We start from the raw sequence: 18,555 nt of genomic DNA on the forward strand, positions 1-18,555 counted from the left end.
ATCCACAAAGCATGTTACGAGAGGACAATAATGAGGGAAAATGTGTTGAGCAGTTTTCATACTGAACTCGGTACAGAAGCCACAGCTCCGGTTCAGCTGCAGTTCAGGCCCTCAGAGAGGAGGCTGCTGCTTATAACCGACCCACAGCGGAGGATCAAAAACTACGGATGAAAGCTCGACGAACTTGGCGATTGGGAGGGCGGGCGACAACGTTGTAGTGTCACTCGTTGTGCTGGATGTCCTCTTCTGTGCTCTTCTTCCTCACAGTCCTCCTCTCCGTCTCTGCAGGGGCTGCACGGAGGAGTACGAGATGAAGACCATGGAGCAGAAGCCCGAACCGGAGCCTCTGGCAGCAGGATACCGACCCTCCCCTCGCCAGCCGTGGCGATGGGAAAGCTCACCCATTCCTCCAGGGCTCCACAGCACGCCCAACCCTCAGCGCTGGGCCCCCATGGGCCCCCCGCCTCCTTCACTGCCCCGCTCACACAAGGGCCTGATGCCAGTTCCCTACAGAGAGCCTCAGCACCTCAACTCCAAAAGGTGAGTCTCTAACTAACTTACTATGGTTTTAGACTACAGAGGACTCGGAATATATTCTCTGCAAATAGTACAATCACCTGTCACATATTCTGTAGCTGATAGTGCTCATTTACTGCTGACAAGATGAATATTATAGTTATAGTAAATAGTAATAGTAAATATTAAAGTGAAAGTGCATCAAGTATAAACGAAACTAAGTACAAGCAGCACCTTTGGATATACAACTTGATGTCTGATTCAATAAGACAAAATGATTGGTGTCAAATACAGTGTATGATCCATCTTCACAAAGTCCTCCTGTTGCAGTATCCTGGTCACAAACTTAATCACCTCCAATGATGTCGGCTGGTTGGGTAAATCACTCGCTGGTGATAGTTTAAGACAGAACAGAATATAAACCACCTAAAACGTGTCTTGACAGATTAAAGCGAAACAACAAAATGCCAGTTTAGTCTTATTAGCAGGATATTATCATGAAAATATTCTAAAGTTTTTTTCAATTCATCAATTTAAGTCTGTGCAGCACCTAAATAATCCTAAATAAATATTTTGATATGATGATATACTTGGCGTAATAAACATTCTCATATTATTACTACACTGGATGTGACCCTGGTGGGAACTTGTACTGATAGTATCTGATGTTATTTTACCAACATGTTCTTTGTGTTTTATATTCTGCTTGAATGTGACAGATTTCTAACTCAACTCTCGCCAGTCAAACTGTAAAATCTAAATATTTCTCTTTGAATAATCACATTTAAACTCAGTTTCCAGTCATATATTTGTCATGTTGTGTTTTTCCTGGTTTGTTCTCCCAAAGTTACCTATCTCTTCTCTGTGCTCTGTTTGTTCCTCTCTGGATTAACCATCATCACCCTCTGTACCCTCCAGGCCCGTGAGTTACCCAGAGAACCACTACAGTCTGTCTCCTGCAGGGGGCGACAGAGTGCTGCCCTACAGAAACCCCTCGGCGAGCTTCTCCTCGCCCTCCTCAGGCCTGGTCGGCCTCTCCGCGATGGGGCCGCCTGGAATTCCACCAGGCCCCTTCGCACGCTACAAACCTTCACCCGACAGGTGTGTGTGTGTGTGTGTGTGTGTGTGTGTGGGTGTGGTTGGGGGGGGGGATCTTTTGTTCAGTGATCTCTCCTCCGTCACTCCTTTGATCTTGATGAAACATGTCCGATGTCACTCAGAACAACTGCTTCGTGTGTGAGAGGTGGATTGTATTGGTTCATAAGAGAGTCTGAATAATGCCGCTGCCATTAGAAGTGTATGAACACACTGTTTCCCAGAAGTAGGATCTGTTGTGTGGGTGGCTCTTCCTCACAGTGTGGAGGTTGGTAACATCTCACCCAACCAGAAAAACGTGTTTTATTCAACCGCCGTCAGTATGCAAAATCTCCTCTTTGTTGAATCCAAACTGGATATTTTCAGGACTCCCTTTGGTGGAATTTTACTTTCCTTTGCATGTCCTTTAACTCAATCCAATTATTTTGCTACAGAGAGTACATGAATATGTTCATTACTGACATACCATCCTTTCTCCTATGATCTATGTAGATATGGAACAGGACAGCGCCCCCTGCTGCCTTATGAACCCCACCTCAGTGTGGACGTCACTTCCAGTGGAGAGTCTTCCTCTGGTTTCACCAGCCAGGACAGCACCATGGAGCGCAGCAAAGCAGGTACACCACCTTCCAAATGCAAATGCTCTATAAGTGACTGTAATCCACGTTTTTATATTAAAAATGGATCACTAAAATACTTGCATAACCGGTTTCTCTGGAGCATTAGCATCGTTTAGCTCATTGTTTTGGTCTTTCAGATGCAGTTATTCTTTTGATTCACCCTCATCAGTGTGATTTTCGGCCGCAGCAGTAATAAAAAGCTCTAAAAACCTCACGGCACACGATCGATACAGAACCAAACAACTGACAACGCAAAGTCAGCAGCCAGCGTTTGAACAGAGTGGAGCATTTAGCAGCTGAAGAGACGCATCGTTCCCTCAGGAGAGTAAAACAGGAGCGTTAATATTAATTCACATTCACCAGTGGTCAGAAACTCAACTTTAAGTTAGAGCCAGTGTGCAAATATGCAACTTTTTTCTATCATATTCAACGTATCCACTTAAATGGTGCTGATATGCAGCCATGAAATCTGTTATTGCAGACTGAGTTCATCGGACCTCTCTCATTGGTTTCTGTATCATTTCAAAGTGTGTTTTGCCCAGTAGACGAGAGGTATCCGAGTGTGATTTTGAGTGATGATGTGTGGGGGGAGGTCCGTGTTTAAATGTGCTATAAGTATTTAATCCTCTTTGCCAACCATGGACGTTCAGTGTAATTTGCTTTAATCCTGTGTGTCTGTGTTTTCTGTCTAGAGCCCCTCTGGCATGTCCCGGCGTCATCGTCTCGGGGACTAGGTGGCGGAGGGGGGCAGAGGAGACTGACCAGACAGGATGTCCCGGGCAAAGACTCCCCGAACAGGCACTCCAAGGTCAGACTCGTCATGTCCCCGTCTCATTTGTTCATCTGTCCCCGTCTCTGCCTCTCCGAGTGCGTCTGACTGTTGTGTCCCGTGCAGGGTGAGACTCAGTACTCCAGCCACTCCAGCAGCAACACTCTGTCCAGCAACGCCTCCAGCGGCCACAGCGAAGAGCGCTGGTTCGACGGGGCACCTGGAGGAGAGCGGGGGGGCGGGGGCGGCCTCGGCGACCCGGCTGATCCCGACCCCGACCTTCTCAACAAGGGGGGGTCCAACGACAGCGGCATCGACGCCTCGACCCACTACAACCACACCCGCCACGGAAACATGTCCAACAACCAGTCCCACAAGCCCATTCACTGCTCGGCAACCTACAGCGGCATCCAGGAGCTGACCGTGGGGAGGAGCAGCGGCAGCGGCAGCGCGGGAGAAGCCAGGAGACGAGAGTCTTCGCCCATCGTGCCAGCCGCGGCCAATCAGAACAGAGGGTACCGGACGAGGACATTCCCGCCTCCTGGCTCCAGTGCTGATAAAATGGATGCTTTCAAACCCAGGTAAGAGATGATGAGATGCATCTTTTATGGCCCGTTTTAAAGCTAACATTAACCTAAATGAATGACGGGGCAGATTCATCCCAGATATGTGCTGTTTTTATTCTATAGAGAGACACTTTCATTTTTAATGCTGCTCAGCTTAATGAAGAATGTACTTAGTCAGGACTTGAAACTTTTTGGGCTTGTTAGTGTCCTGATCCATCAATCAGGCAGTTTATATACCATCGCCAGGTCACTGGTATGATACATGTAAATGTATTTAAAGGGTACATGAAGGATTATGGCAGCCTAATCCTTGTCAAACATATAAATCATCGTGTGATCTCTTGCTCTGTTGGACTTCTTACTGCATCCCCACACACACACACATCATAAATGCATAAAGTCATTCAACAAGCAAATATACACACGCTTCCACCAGTCTGTGCTGGATTTAAACGAGCTGCGTCTGAACCCGGAGTGCCATCGACTCTAATTCTGCCGTCTGTGCCGGGGACGTGACAGACCATCGGAGTACAACGTAGTACCGACACTGAATCAGAGCCGATGCGCTGCAGGTGTGGTGTGAAATTCAGCAAATAGCATTGTAAGGTGTGGTTTGTTGTGGCGCTTGTAATACTTTCTCTACTCTCAGTGCGAGTCGGCTGGATAGATTTGATGTTTGGTCCGGTTTTGTTATTGAGCGTTACTTGCAGTGTTGCAAAAGAATTGGTTCGATGGGTAAAAGACATTTCAGATGCTGCTTCCGTAGCCCGCAGCAAAGCACGGTGGCAACATCAGTTTATAAATGATAGGAGTAGCAGTTCATAACTCCTCTGTTGTTTCCCTTGTTGTCGGTGGTGTTGTACCGGCTCTCGGTAATCTAGTACCTGCCACGTATAAAGTGTTGGACGCTGGACAACGGTACTTGGACTTTAATTGCACTCTTTGTCTTCATCGCGTGATCGAGGAAGAGGAGGACAGGAAAACATACCGCACAGAATTGATAATGTCATAAAAAGGAGCACACGATGTGTGTTCTTACTGGTGCTTGTTCTGCGCTCTGCTCATTTCTTGGACATGTTGTCGTGTCCTGATTAGTCAGAGGATCTTTCACAGCTGTCTTTGTATAATTATTTTTATTTGTTCTTAAAGTGTCAAAATGCTATATCTCACCTCTAGACCGTTTTTTTTTTTTTTTTTTTTTTTTACTTGAACTAAATGAATGATCCAAAGGGACATGTAATTAAACCAAATAATGTCAAATGCAGCATTTGAGCGCAGAAACATCCTGACAGAAGGAATAAATATTTTGTTCTGCTGCAGAAACTTATTTTCTCTGCATGCTTCTCTCTGATATAAATGTCTTTATTCCAGATTAAATGAATGTACTTTGCATCACTCCGCACTGCAAACTATTTGTGACATAATGTGTTAAGATAATATGACTACAGGCATCACTTTTTTTTTTTTTTTTTTTCCCAGTGCACAGATATTGAATGAACTATTTACACCACTGTTGCCTCTGAGAATCTAAACATTTAGAAAATGTTCACAAAACCTGAAAAGTACTGCAAAAAGAAAAGTCCTGTACTGCGCTTGGTATCCATTCGTTGTTTACATCCCGTCACTGCCTACAGTCTCATAATTCACACCAAGTAGCTGTTGACTTTCTGTCATCCCTTCAAAAGTTCAACATTATCATCATCATCATCATCATCATCAGGGCGAGGTGGAAACCGTCAGCTTCCCACAGCTGCTGAAGTGTTGTTGATCTTGTTTCATTTATGTTGCGTTCTTCTGTCCTTCCGTCAAGGGCCTACACGCCGCAGGGTTACAAAACCCCGACAGCGGAGAAAGCACGACCGGTCCGAGCCTCTACGACGACGCCCACTTTGTCTCACTTAAACTCTACCCCTTTATCAAGCTCCGCCCCCAAGGTCTTATATGGAAAGAGCAGACAACCTGCCTGGCAGACAGAAGACACCGGTCCATCTCCTTCAAACGCCACCGCACCCTCCAGCTCGGACAACAAAAACCCCAAGAAGTAAGATAAGAGACGGAGAGCTTAACATCCTCACCTGTGGTTGAGTGACAGAAATGATCTTTACTAATAACTAAGTGGGGTGAATTTCTACTACCTCCCCTAATCTATTTCGTGCTTGTGCTGAATATGATCATACGCTAATGTTGAAGAATATAGCACCGGTTCCCAGCCGCCCCAAACAAAGTAGCGTCTGCACGGGACCCTTCAACACCGAACACACGTTGGACGTATCGTCTGTGACCAATTCAACCAAAGTGCTTTGAGCTCTCAGGATGTAAATCTATTGTGTAATTCACGAGAAAAAACACGCACACCCAAAAGGAAAACAAACAATCATGAGCGTAATTTGGCTTTCTCTCAAATTCATCGTTCGACTCCTTGTCGGAGTCGTGAACCAGAGGTTGGGAACCACTGGTCTGAAACGTGATGCTCAGGTTATGAGCGTCTTCAGCAGGAGTGAAACACTGACCTGTACATCATCTGAAGCTGCGACTCCTAAGCGGAAGAGAACAAACCTTCCTGTGTGTTTTTTTTTTGGTCTCCAGGCAGGTAGATACCAACTCAAAGAACGTGTTTGGACAACCTCGTCTCCGAGCGTCCTTGAGAGACCTGCGCTCTCCGCGACGGACGTACAAGAGCACCATCGAAGACGACCTGAAGAAGCTGATCATCATGGACAACCCGGGAGAGACGCCACAAAGAGACCCCGTGAGGAACACGCTCGCGATGCACATGCATGTAACCTTTAAAGGGACACAGAGCTCTGACCTCTGACCTCTGACCTCTCCACCCGCAGTCTCCCAGACGCACCCTGCAGCGCACCTTTTCAGATGAGTCCCTGTGCAGCGGGCGCAGAGATGCCAGCTTTGCCACCTCTGAGAACCAGATGACCCCCACCGACGTGCTGTTCACCTGCACGCTGCCCACCCGCAGACACGCCGTCTCCTCCAACCACATGCAGGCCAAGAAGGGTGAGGGACAAGAGCAGTCCTTTCGGTCTTCATCAACGTGATTCGTTCCATTCATGAGTTCCGCAACGTTTTGTCGCATGTGGACGCCCTCGTTTCAGACGCGGGCTTGTTAACTTACTGCAGCTGCTCTCCTCTCCCGTCCCTCAGCGCCTCTGTCTGCATCAGAGCTGTCGCTTACAGAAGTCCGAGACAAAGTTCCCCCCCTGCGGAGGCTCGACGCCGGGCTCATGCCCCTCCCCGACACAGCCTGCGGGCTGGAGTGGTCCAGCCTGGTCAACGCTGCTAAAGTCTACGAAGGTGAGGAGGGGGAAAACACTTCGGGAGTGAGCTGCGGTAACGTAAGCTCGGCGTGGGGATTTAAATGTAACGTGTGACATATTTAACCGGTTTAAAATCTGAACTCCCACCCGGCGAGTTTTAAGACGTATTGCCTGGGTGTCGCGGTGGATCGGTTTCAGCTCTCTTTTCTGTCACGCGACACTCCTGGGAGAGAAAGAGGGATCCGGCTCGTCTGCATCTCGGCCTCCAGCACGTGATCCGTGGCCTCACCCGCTGCCGGGTCCGGTGCGCGAGGGTGACCGCGTCGAGCATCCGGGGGGCCGGTAGCGTGAAAAGACTCTTTCGCGTCGCTTTTTTTTTGTTGGAAAGCCTGATCGTGTGTCTCTGTTGCAGCACAAAGAGCGGTTTCCCTCTTCTCACTGACGGAGCCGCAGGTCGGAGGTCCGGACGCGAGACCGGTCACAAGTCCGGTCCAGTTTCAGACGCCTCAGACGCCCCGAACCACGCCGACCTTCAGCGGGTGAGCCCAAGTCACGGTTACACCGTCCAAAACAGGCAGCGTTTGGTGTAAAAGGAGAGCACAAGTATAGTGTACAGAACAACACCAATAAATATATTCAAGTTTTGTTGTAAACTTTGTCACAACTGCCACCTTGTGGTAGTTTAAGAGAACTGACTTGTTCTCACCGGAGTAAACGGATTATTATTGAAAGGGAGGAGCTTTTTTTTTTTTTTTTTTTTAGGAGGTTTAAGATACCAGTAAAAACCTCCCTGGCTGTTTGTGTCTTTTTAAAGTGTTATAGTAAACGTGTGCCGTGTTTTTGACAGCGACGAGGTGCCCAACGATCTGTCTGGTCGACTCTACCACCTGGAGGTGATGTTGAAACAACTGAACAACGATCTGGAGAGAGTGAGAATGTCTTTATATTAAAAATGTATAAACAGAAAATCCAGAGACAACTTAAACCAGGACATGATAGTAATGTATTATGAGCACACTTTCCCTATAGCGTGCTGGAATATAATAAATTGTGTTCAGGCTACTCAACAGATATTATTACTGTGGTTTCAAAGAATAGTTTGACATTTTCAGGAAATTAGCATATCGGCTGATGAGAGGATCGGCTTTTTCCTCCCACCTGTTTATTTTGAAACTTCAGGCAGCCGCTGGAAATAGTATAAAAACATGAAGTTATGGTTTTGGTCGGTGGATTTTTGTGACCTTTTGTACTTTACGCTAAGCTAAGCATCTTCTTGCTCTTTCATATCGAACTTCTCGGCAAGAAGGGAAATGATTTGACACGTTTTTTGTTTTGTTTAGTTTTAGTGTATTAAGTTGTGGCCGGTGTGCTGTCGCACTGAACTGAGCAGTGTCTCTTCTGTCTCTCTCACACCAGGAGAAGAAGGACAAAGTGGTTCTGCTGGCAGAGATGGCCAACCTGAGAGACAACAACCAGCGGCTGCAGGAGGAGAGCCAGACAGCCAGCGAGCAGCTGCGCAAGTTCAGCAGGCTTTTTACCAACCTGAACACGACAGGAAGTGACCACGAGGCTCACTCCTTAACGCAGAGCGACTCCCAGAGGGAGTGATCGACGGCGACAGAAGAAGAAGAAGAAGAAGAAGAAGAAGAAGAAGAAGAAGAAGAAGAAGAAGAAGAAGAAGAAGGCCGTCGGATTCAGGCCGGAGGGAGAGAAACGCTGGTTTCAGTACCCATGATTCCTTGCACTCGCACGGGCGGCAGAGGACACGATGATGTCACCCTCAACTCAGCTTCCACTGGACTGCCTTAAACCAGAGACGGTGAGAAAAGACCACCTGGATTTTTAAAACGCAAACACACTCCCGGAGGGTCTCGGAGGGAGCGGAGACTCTTCACTCTGACCCGCTTTATTTTTCTAAACTCAAGTGAACACGTCTTAATTTACTCGTCTTATATATAAATACACATGCTACTATGCCGGAGGAGCGAGCAGGAGAGGAGATCCTGACTGCTTTAGAGAACACTGCATCACCTGGAGAGGCCTAATACTGTTCCTGCAGCGAATCAGCCAAAAAAAAAAAAAAAAAAAAAAAAACACGCATTACAGACTGCATCTCCCAGAATGCACTAGAAGTAATGGAAGCTCTACAGACAGGGTACTGTAGGTACATTTCTCATGTATCAATATTATCAACGGTGTACTGATATTGTACAGCAGTCGTACTAAAGAGGTGTGAGCGTGTGTGCGTGCGTGCGTGTGTGTAACTGATGGTACAATACTCATTACGGCACAGCAGCGTTTTGTTTGTGCTCAAGGCGGGATGCATTTTATTCCCTCTGTGTGCGTGTGTGCGTGTGTGCGTGTGTGTGTGTGTGTGTGTGTGTGTGTGTGTGCGTGCGTGCGTGCGTGCGTGCGTGTGCGTGTCAAGAGTGTGATTTGTCTGTTAAAGGACAACTGCGTGATGAACAAACTTGTTTACTGTAAAAATGAAACTTGTGGGCCACGATATTTTCCTGTCTTTCGTTTACATGGACGAACTGCGGCTGTGAAAACAAGCCGTCGGCATCGGGAGGAAACGGCCGACGTCAACGAAGCTCGGTGACGTAACGGCGTCGTATCACTAATGCAGTGCGTTGTTTTCCTTTGATTCCCCCCCCACACACACACACACACACCCCCCACCCCCCGGTTTTCATCAGTGCCCCCGTCATCTCAGATCTGAACGCACCGGATCGTTATTTTAAACCCGTACGAGTCGTTAAAAACAGTTGATCTCTTTTCGTAACGTTGACAGTAACAGCTGCAACATTTGGAGAATTACACTTCCTGGTGGGGAAAAGGTGCTTCGCAATCAGAAAAGAGGGACTTATTTTACGATTATGACTTACTATCAAATCATTCTGAGAATTGATCTCAATATTTTGTCATTTTTTTTTTAAAAAAAAAAGGTTTAATGTGGAGATTAATTATCAACTGTACTTCTGAATACGTTTCTTGATTTAATATAATGAATATGAGCAGGAATATTAATACTTTTTTTTTTTTTTTCATCAAATTATTTGGGGGGGGGGAATGTCTCATAACACTGCAGACGTCAACGTTAACATGAAACAGGAAGTGTAACGTTGCCCCTGATGCAGGGCGTTGCAGTGTTTTTAGCTTCTTTATCTTTTTTTATTTTTTTTTTTTTTAAATGAAGTACGCTGAATTAGCTGCGAACAGTTCCTCTTTCTATCGACAGCTGTCGACGAATAACTTCGACGGTGAAGAAATCTCAGGAACCCGACGACTCCTTTTCTGAAGGGTTCCCGTTCCTGCCCCAGCAGCCCGTCGCGCATTATTATCTCATCGTGATAAGACACCGAGTCGTAATTACAAAATAAGGCCTCGTCGTTCCTTTTCTATTGCGAATCCGAGCTGTTTCAGCGGATGTCCCTCTCGCCGAAACATCTTTCCGCTGAGGAACATCTCAAAGAAAGTTCAGCGTGAAGACGGGAACCGTGTCCAGGGGCGTGCCGAACTGAAAGCAGCAGGGTCCGCTCCTTCGACAAAGTCCCCCCCCACCCCTCGTTTTAACTCCCCTGAAGTCTCCGCTGGTTGCCTGGCAACCGCTTCCGACTCTTTTCATCGAGAGAGCAAATGGGGGAAAAAAAATATATATATATCGACCTCTTTCTGTGTTTGTAAAAGCGAAGCTCCCGTCATCGGTTCGCAGGAAACATTTTACTGAACATGAAACTCAACTCGGCAACACTGAAACTCTTTTCGTATCAGAACCGGTCCGTTTGGACGATTCTGTGATCGACACCGGAGACTATTTATACGGCTCGCTTGGCTCAGCGATATTGTCTACTATATCTATTTTTCACTACCGAAATAAGTGTCTGTTTTTTTGGGGGGGGGGGCGCTGGTACTTGAACGGACGCTGTGCCCTCACCCCCTCCCCCTCTACTCCCCCCCGCGGAGGATCCCCCCCCCCCCCCCCCGCCGAGACGTCCGACGACGAAAACTGTAACGCGAGCCGAACAGCTTCCGCTCGTCGGGAGGTTTTTCCCTCTTTCACCCGGCTCGGATCTGTTCGTTTGAATCTTCCACTCAGGTTTCCTCGAGATGCCGTTTAAGGACGAGGTGGCTTTTAATGACGCGGTTTGATGTTGTTTATAATAAAAATAAAAAAATGTTAGGCATCCCTTTAAATGAAGCAGGACTGCTGGCGGCGATATTTGAATTTCCCCCCGATCTGTTTTTGTTTTGTTTTGTTTTGAAGTATTTAATTCGCTGGATAAGCCAAAAGCAGACTCTTCACGCGATCATAACTTCGTCTCTTCGGCTGACACGAGAGGCCGCAAGCGTCGTGGGCAACGAACTGCAGTTTTCCTTCACTCCTGCACTCCTTCACTCCTCTGCAGGTACTCCCACTGCTCGTATCGGTCAGTTTGGAGTTTGTGAGCGGCGTCGGCCCTCTTTACGAACCCCCCCCCACCTCTTCCTCCTCCTCATCCTGGTTTCAGGTTTGGTCGTGACGGTGAACTCACTCCTGTTATTCCTCCAGCAGGAAGTCCTTCGTTCTCGCAGCTTTGCAGGTATAGCTGTGATTTTAGTAACTTCAAGTCTTAATCTTTAGTTTGCTTATGTAAAAGGGGCAAAGTTTCTTTATATATATATATATATATATATATATATATATATATATATATATATATATATATATATATATAAATCTCGTTCATGTTATGTATAATTTTAAGCTATTTATAGCGTACACGGTGCCCCCTGGTGAACAAATCAATACTGCATTATTAATGGTAATATTGTATGACTAGGTTGTTGTTGTTGTTTTTTTTTTTTTAGATGTTAAATATTTTTATAATTTATTTTTTAACACGTTGGCCACTGTTGCAGACGATAGTGACGAGGACAAGGGTACTTGTGTGTTATTTGCCGTTTTACTCCCGATTTGTGTATAAAAACTTGATTTGTACGATTCCTGGTTATTTCCCTTCTTCCGCTCCGTCTGCCGTCTTCGCGGAGGCACGTGAAGCGAAGGCAAACACATTCTGGTTTTCTTTCTTTGGGTTGTAATAATAACTTGTACATTTAAAAGTGTAAATTATGTTTTCATTATTTTATAAAAAAAAAAAAAATTATATTAAAAATAACTATCAGAACATTTGCCGTGTTTTATTCCCGAGTTGTTTTTTTTTTTCCTTTCTTAACTTATTCAAGTGGTGAACTGATGACAAATGTGGTTATTATAAATCAAACCAACCGTTTGAAAATGTTTACAAATTTTGTGTACAGTATCGGAAAATGCTCAGTTCCCACAAAACTGATGTTTTCGAGTTGCTTTTCTCCAAAAAATATCAAATTCATGACGCACGGTAAATCTTTCCATTTGAGAAAGTGGAGTGTTTGTGCTTAATAAGTCTTAATTATAAAAAAAAACAAATTAAAAAGTCATTTTCTGTCTTCTGGTTTTTATGATTGGTACTTTACAAACTTAAAAAAAAAAAAAAAAGATTTTGTTCCATTAAACAAAATGTATTCGTCTCACCGAATCAGCGGTTTCTAATTCCAGTATCCTGACTTGTAAACGTTGAACAAGGAGACTGGAGCTCGTCCGTTCGGCCGACTGTTGCCGTTGTTATTTCAGGCTTGATGTAAGAATAAGTAAGATACGGTCTGTCGCTGGGGAAGCTGTTAAAAATGACGTGAAAGCACGTCAAGCTTCACCCGTTTTAGTTTGTGGGACAAAACTGATCGGACATCTGGAACCGTGACCATATGATATTTCAGTCTCCAGATGTTCAGCTGGACATTTAAATTGGCTCTTTGATAGAAACAAAACAACAATTCCTCAACTTGCAATTAAATCTTTTATTTTCTATCGCAAAGCTTTTTCATAATATACATTTTGTAGTAAGTGCTGCCTCCCGTCGAGTTTGGGTGTTTATTTAGAATAAAAAAAAAAAAAAAACCTTTCTATACATTCTGACCCGCTTCAAAACGGTGCGATCGGCGGGGACGTGCGGACGAGGCGCGTCGGGCCGGAGCTTCACGACCCGCACATGAGGCAGTCGTCTCGGTTCTCCAGGGAACACGCCACGGCCGCCATGTTGTGCTCCTTGGTCTCCGGCTGCGACTCCTTCAGCTTCTCCTTGTTCAGGGTGAACTGGATGGGGTTGGCGGCGGGCTTCGTCCTCAGGTAGTACATTCCCGTCTTCAGACCCTGCGGGGACGGGACGGGACGGGAGAGAGAGAGAGAGAGGTGAATTCGCGGCGGTGGCGGCGACGATGACGTCGCCCTCTTAAATCCGCAGCTGCCGATCTGCCCCGCCGCGCTCGCTCACCTGTTTCCAGCCGAAGAAGTGCATGCTGGTCAGTTTGCCGTAGTTGGGCTCTGCGATGTGGATGTTCAGGGACTGGCTCTGGTCGATGTAGGCGCCGCGGTCGGCGGACATCTTGAGCACGGTCTTCTGGGAAATTTCCCACACCGTTTTGTACAGCTGCTTCAGATCATCTGGGATCTCGGCGATGTCCTGTTAAAGTAAAAAAAAAAAATACGCCGAGAATGTCTTTACTCTGTACGTCAATCGGGACAAACAATACGAGAGACATTTTACCAGCAAATATTTCGCACATCAGCTTTCCGGTGTCTGAAATGTGAGAATTTGCTCCTTTAATATTTATTTAAAGTCTGAAGTTTAATAGGCGAAGCATTTAAATGGAGGAAATCACATTTAATCCACTAGATACATAAAAAAATTTGTTTTAAACAGTTTAAATTGCCAACGATTATTATCGGTCTATTAAACATGTTGACATTTTTGTCCAAAAGTTAAAGAAGTATAATTTCCTCGTCGCACACGACGAAGAAAAACAGCAATTCTTCACATTTGAGACGCATCAAATATTGAATCTTTGTTTTTGTTTTTTTTTAATGTGTTTGGTTGATTGATGATATAAAAAAATTTTTTTTTAAAAAGCTGCCGATGAATGCATCTTGCGATACAGGAAAGAAGAGGACGTCCCACGACCCGACGTGAAGCGTGCGATTACCTGAATGGATCCGTTGTGAGCGATCAGCTGGTTCTTCATGTCCTCGTTCCACAGCCCCATCTCCGTCAGGTCTTTGAGCAGATGAGGGTTGACGATCTGGAACTCGCCCGACAGGACCCTGCGGGTGTAGATGTTGCTGGTGTAGGCCTCGATGGACTCGTTGTTGCCCAGGATCTGGGCGGTGGAGGCGGTGGGCATCGGGGCGAGCAGCAGGCTGTTCCTCACGCCGTGTTTGGCGATCTTGTCCTTCAGCAGCTTCCAGTCCCACAGGTCCGTGGGCGTCCTGTCCCACATGTCGTACTGGAGGACGCCCCTGCTGACCGGACAGCCCTCGTACGTCTCGTAGGGGCCGACCTCGGCGGCCAGCTCGCAGCTCGCCTCCAGCGCGGCGTGGTAGATGGTCTCGAAGATCTGGACGTTCAGCAGCTGAGCCTCCGGGCTTTCGAACGGGTGACGCATCAGGATGAAGGCGTCCGCCAGCCCCTGGACTCCGATCCCTATCGGCCGGTGACGCTTGTTGGACTTCTCGGCCTCGGGCACCGGGTAGTAGTTGATTTCGATGATCTTGTTCAGGTTTTTGACGATTACTTTGGTCACGTACGCCAGTTTTTGAAAGTCGTAGGTCCGCTCCGGGGTGACGTACATGTTGAGAGCGATGGAGGCCAGATTGCAGACGGCCACCTCGTCGTCGCTGGTGTACTCGACGATTTCCGTGCACAGGTTGCTGCACTTGATGGTGCCCAGGTTCTGCTGGTTGCTCTTCCTGTTGCAGGCGTCCTTGTACAGCATGTACGGCGTGCCCGTTTCCGTCTGCGACTCGATGATGGCGTGCCACACCTGCTGAGCCTTCACCACGCGCTTGACCCGCCCCTCCTCCTCGTATTTGGCGTAGAGCTTCTCGAACTCCTCCCCCCAGCACTCGTTCAGCCCGGGACACTCGTCGGGACACATCAGGGACCAGTCTTGGTTGCTCTCCACCCTCTTCATGAAAAGGTCGGGGATCCACAGGCCGTAGAAGAGGTCTCGGGCTCTCTGCTCCTCCTTCCCCGTGTTCTTCTTCAGCTCCAGGAAGTCGAACACGTCAAAGTGCCACGGCTCCAGGTACATGGCGAAGGCCCCGGGTCTCTTGTTGCCCCCCTGGTCGACGTAACGCGCCGTGTTGTTGTAGACCCTCAGCATGGGCACGAGCCCGTTGGAGTTGCCGTTGGTGCCGGCGATGTAGCTCCCCGTCGACCTGATGCAGCTGACCGCCACGCCGATTCCTCCGGCCGACTTGGAGATGAGGGCGCACTGCTTCAGCGTGTCGTAAATGCCTTCGATGCTGTCGTCCTTCATGGCGAGCAGGAAGCAGCTGGACAGCTGCGGCCTGTTGGTGCCGGCGTTGAAGAGGGTCGGCGAGGCGTGGGTGAACCACCGCTCCGACAGCAGGTTGTAGGTCTCGATGGCGGCGTCGATGTCCGTGCTGTGGATTCCCACGGACACCCTCATGAGCATGTGCTGCGGCCGCTCGGCCACTTTGCCGTCGATCTTCAGCAGGTACGAGCGCTCCAGAGTCTTGAAGCCGAAGAAGTTGTAGGAGAAATCCCTGTCGAAGATGATGGCCGAGTTGAGGCGGTCCTTGTTCTCCAGGACGACGTCGAGCGTCTCCTTGGAGACCATGGGGGAGTGGCGTTTGTTATGAGGGTTGACGTAGTTGTACAGGTCCTCCATCACCTCGCTGAACACTTTCTTGGTCTCCTTGTGCAGGTTGGAGACGGCGATCCGAGCGGCGAGGATGGCGTAGTCGGGGTGCTTGGTGGTGAGGGTGGCGGCGATCTCCGCCGCCAGCGTGTCGAGCTCCACGGTGGTGACGCCGCTGTACAGACCCTGGATCACCTTCATCGTGATCTGGGCCGGATCCACGAAGTCGGAGTTCAGGCCGTAGCAAAGCTTCTGGATGCGAGAGGTGATTTTATCGAACATGACGCGCTCTTGGCGGCCATCTGAAAAATAATAGAAAAACCACACGTCTCGGTGACTGAAGTCATGAGCAACATTCAACTAATTCGTTGATATTATCACTCGTCGGCATTAGTTTAAAAAAAAAAAAAAAAAAAAAAGGCCAGTGACGCCCAACTCGCTGTAATCTAATGCTGAAGTAACTTTTTCATTTTATTAAAGTCGACCGAGCTCAAAAATGGCATCATCAATTCTACTAAACGATATCGAGGTTTGTTGGCGAGTTAAACATGTTCACTTTTGTTGGTATCTGAAGTTTAAGAAACATTTCTGCATCAGTCGGCCTCCAGATTCCTTTGAAGTCTGGAAATGAGACTTTTTTACTTTTGGTGTCATTTAAGTGACTTTTGACATCTAATGGAAAAAAAACACAAACCATTTTACACAGTTTTGCTTTTAACTATCATTTATCGGAAGTCATTGTGTTCTTAAATGAGTTAACCACGTTAAAAAAAAAAAAAGTACTTAGAAATGACCAGTAGTACCACGTACAACCCCTCCAATGATTTAAAAGTGACTTAAAATTAAAAAAAAAACATCTTGGCTTTTGTATATATACTTTATATTTGTATACATAATATAATATAATATAATAGTGCAGGGCTTATTGTCAACTATACTTTGAGAATTAAGGCGGAGCTTCACCAACTAGTGGACAAAAAAAAAAAAGAAAAGTGTTTTAATAATTTTCCAGCCTCTTAAAATATCAACACTGTCCGTTTACTTTAATCTTCCAGAATTATGAAATGAATATCTTTTGATAAGGAAAAAAAAACCAAGACATTTTTTTGTTTTTTTTTGCACTTTGGGGAAACTTTTTTTTTTTTTTTTTAATCAACAGCCATTTTCTGCCCTCCACATACCGACCTGCTTTTTAACAGCAGATTTCTGCTGTGCTCATTACTTTGTTAGTTTTATGTCGGCCGGGCGAAGCTTCAAGTGTTTTTACGGTGCCAAGATATGAGACTAGTTCACGTCTTGGATTGTGGCCATTGTAATATTATGAAAACGTCTTTTCCTCGTTTCGGAGGCTCCTCTAAACTGTTCTATCATTTTTTACTTTAAAACATCCATTACCGATTAGTGTTGTTTTTTTTAATATCCATATCAGGGATTTATTCATTATTAATCATTTTATGATTATTATTTTTTTTGTCCGTGTCATCCAGTATCTTCTTCAGACATGTTACTACTACATGAACAGGGTTTTTTTTGGCGCCATCTGTGACAAAGAGACTCGAAGCTGAGTCCATGAACACCGACACAGACAACTACATTGAACCGTCGACATTAAGCCTGCCGGACTAAACTGATCTTTCTAAAAAAAAATATTTAAATAAAAAGGTGCGAAATAAGGAGTCGGACGGAGGCAGCGGGTCGGGACCGCTGGAGGTATCCGCCCGACTGCAGCTAACTCGAGGCCTTGACTGGCAGCTTGATCCGGTCACAACAACAAAACGCTCACCTCGCTTGATCACGTGCATGCTTGGCAAAAGTGTGATGTGAGCTCGTCTCCCCCCGAGAAAACAAGCCGCTCTCCTGCAACAAGTTGAACCTCCCCGCCGGTACCAAAAAAAAAAAAAAAAAAAGAAGCTGCGGCTTCAGCACAACGTCCTGCTTGTCAAAGAGTCGGGCAGAGAAGCGCGAACGAGTCCCCGAAATCCCGCTAACGCCGTATTTGTACGGAAGACGTACCCAGGAAGAGAAGAGACAGACGGGCTTCTTGGCCAATCAGCAGCGAGAGAACAAGCGGGGGGAGGGGCGCCGCGTTTGAGACCCAATCACAGCAGAGTACAAGGTCCACTTCCATTTCCGGTTTTCAAATCTGGCGCGAAGGAGAAGTAGGTGACGTAACGCTTCGCTCCTTGTTTTGTTCTGCAGGATAGACTTGACACTGATCCAGCACAACAGCAGCAGCAGGAGGAGGAGGAAGGCCTCCACTTTATGTTCTTACACATTATTATAACGTGAATTTGTTACAAATAAACTCAGATAAACCATCAAATTGCTTTTCTGTTATTCTATTATTATCTTATTGCTTCTGTATGCTGCTGTAGTGAAAAAAAATTCCCCTCGAGGATTAATAAAGTAACTACCTAACCTAACCTAAATCAAATATATTTATACACGTATATATAGAAATGCTTGTTGTCTTTTTAGGTAGGTAGGTAGTTACTTTATTAATCCCCGAGGGGACTTTTTTTTTTCGCTACAGCAGCATACAGAAGCAATAAGATAATAATAGAAATAATAGAATAAAATAATAGAATAGAATAATAGAAAAGCAAATAGAATAGAATATAATAATAGAAAAGCACAACCACAGTAAATTGATCCCATCTGGTTTGTACTCCGGTTTATGTACTGGACTGATTATATTTATAATCATGGATGTTTTCCAAGAAAATGATGATGTAAAGTTTTATATTTGCTACAAGCATTGATTCTCTGAAACCCAAGTTATGTAAACCCTGCAGACCGCTGAGGTCTATTACAGCCTATGTTCCCAGGACTAAAACAAAAATTGGTGGACCTGCTTATAGCCACTGAGCTTTTTTTTTTTAATCCAATCTAAAAGATTTATCTCTTTAGAGTGGCTTTTTGCAAATTTTCTTCGGCATTATTAATTCTTCTCTTCAGCTGCTTTTGTATAATTATCC

The 18,555-nt window shown here is 46.1% G+C and overlaps 3 protein-coding genes across 5 annotated transcripts in view; 2 read left to right on the top strand and 1 right to left on the bottom strand.

Annotated features, from left to right (window-relative positions):
* Positions 1-9,770, top strand: part of sipa1l3 (signal-induced proliferation-associated 1 like 3) — a 34,437-nt gene extending 24,667 nt beyond the window's left edge. The window contains exons 12-24 of one of the 3 annotated variants that reach the window (XM_069706369.1): positions 289-540; positions 1,435-1,617; positions 2,104-2,228; positions 2,924-3,039; positions 3,127-3,581; positions 5,377-5,607; positions 6,153-6,315; positions 6,404-6,578; positions 6,726-6,875; positions 7,251-7,377; positions 7,686-7,767; positions 8,255-9,228; positions 9,267-9,770. In XM_069706369.1, the coding sequence (XP_069562470.1) occupies positions 289-540; positions 1,435-1,617; positions 2,104-2,228; positions 2,924-3,039; positions 3,127-3,581; positions 5,377-5,607; positions 6,153-6,315; positions 6,404-6,578; positions 6,726-6,875; positions 7,251-7,377; positions 7,686-7,767; positions 8,255-8,446 (2,251 nt within the window). In that variant the 3' untranslated portion in view covers positions 8,447-9,228; positions 9,267-9,770. The remainder of the gene's footprint in view (positions 1-288; positions 541-1,434; positions 1,618-2,103; positions 2,229-2,923; positions 3,040-3,126; positions 3,582-5,376; positions 5,608-6,152; positions 6,316-6,403; positions 6,579-6,725; positions 6,876-7,250; positions 7,378-7,685; positions 7,768-8,254; positions 9,229-9,266) is intronic. The other 2 variants (XM_069706370.1, XM_069706372.1) reach the window with 2 other exon arrangements.
* tbcb (tubulin folding cofactor B) overlaps positions 1-18,555 on the top strand; it is a 170,981-nt gene that overhangs the window by 124,941 nt on the left and 27,485 nt on the right. The window lies entirely within an intron of this gene.
* LOC138625443 (ribonucleoside-diphosphate reductase large subunit) lies at positions 12,696-17,555 on the bottom strand. Its single transcript, XM_069706373.1, has 4 exons — positions 17,361-17,555; positions 13,898-15,879; positions 13,189-13,377; positions 12,696-13,067 (listed from the first exon to the last, which is right to left on the bottom strand). Exons 1-4 carry the CDS (start codon positions 17,377-17,379, stop codon positions 12,894-12,896), a joined length of 2,364 nt encoding a protein of 787 aa, XP_069562474.1. The 5' UTR covers positions 17,380-17,555; the 3' UTR covers positions 12,696-12,893.

Source organism: Brachyistius frenatus, unplaced genomic scaffold (genome assembly GCF_029030835.1).
Source record: "Brachyistius frenatus isolate BFR_SWC_R1_liver_20210118 unplaced genomic scaffold, ASM2903083v1 Contig_62, whole genome shotgun sequence".
In the NCBI taxonomy this organism is placed as follows: Eukaryota; Metazoa; Chordata; class Actinopteri; family Embiotocidae; genus Brachyistius; species Brachyistius frenatus.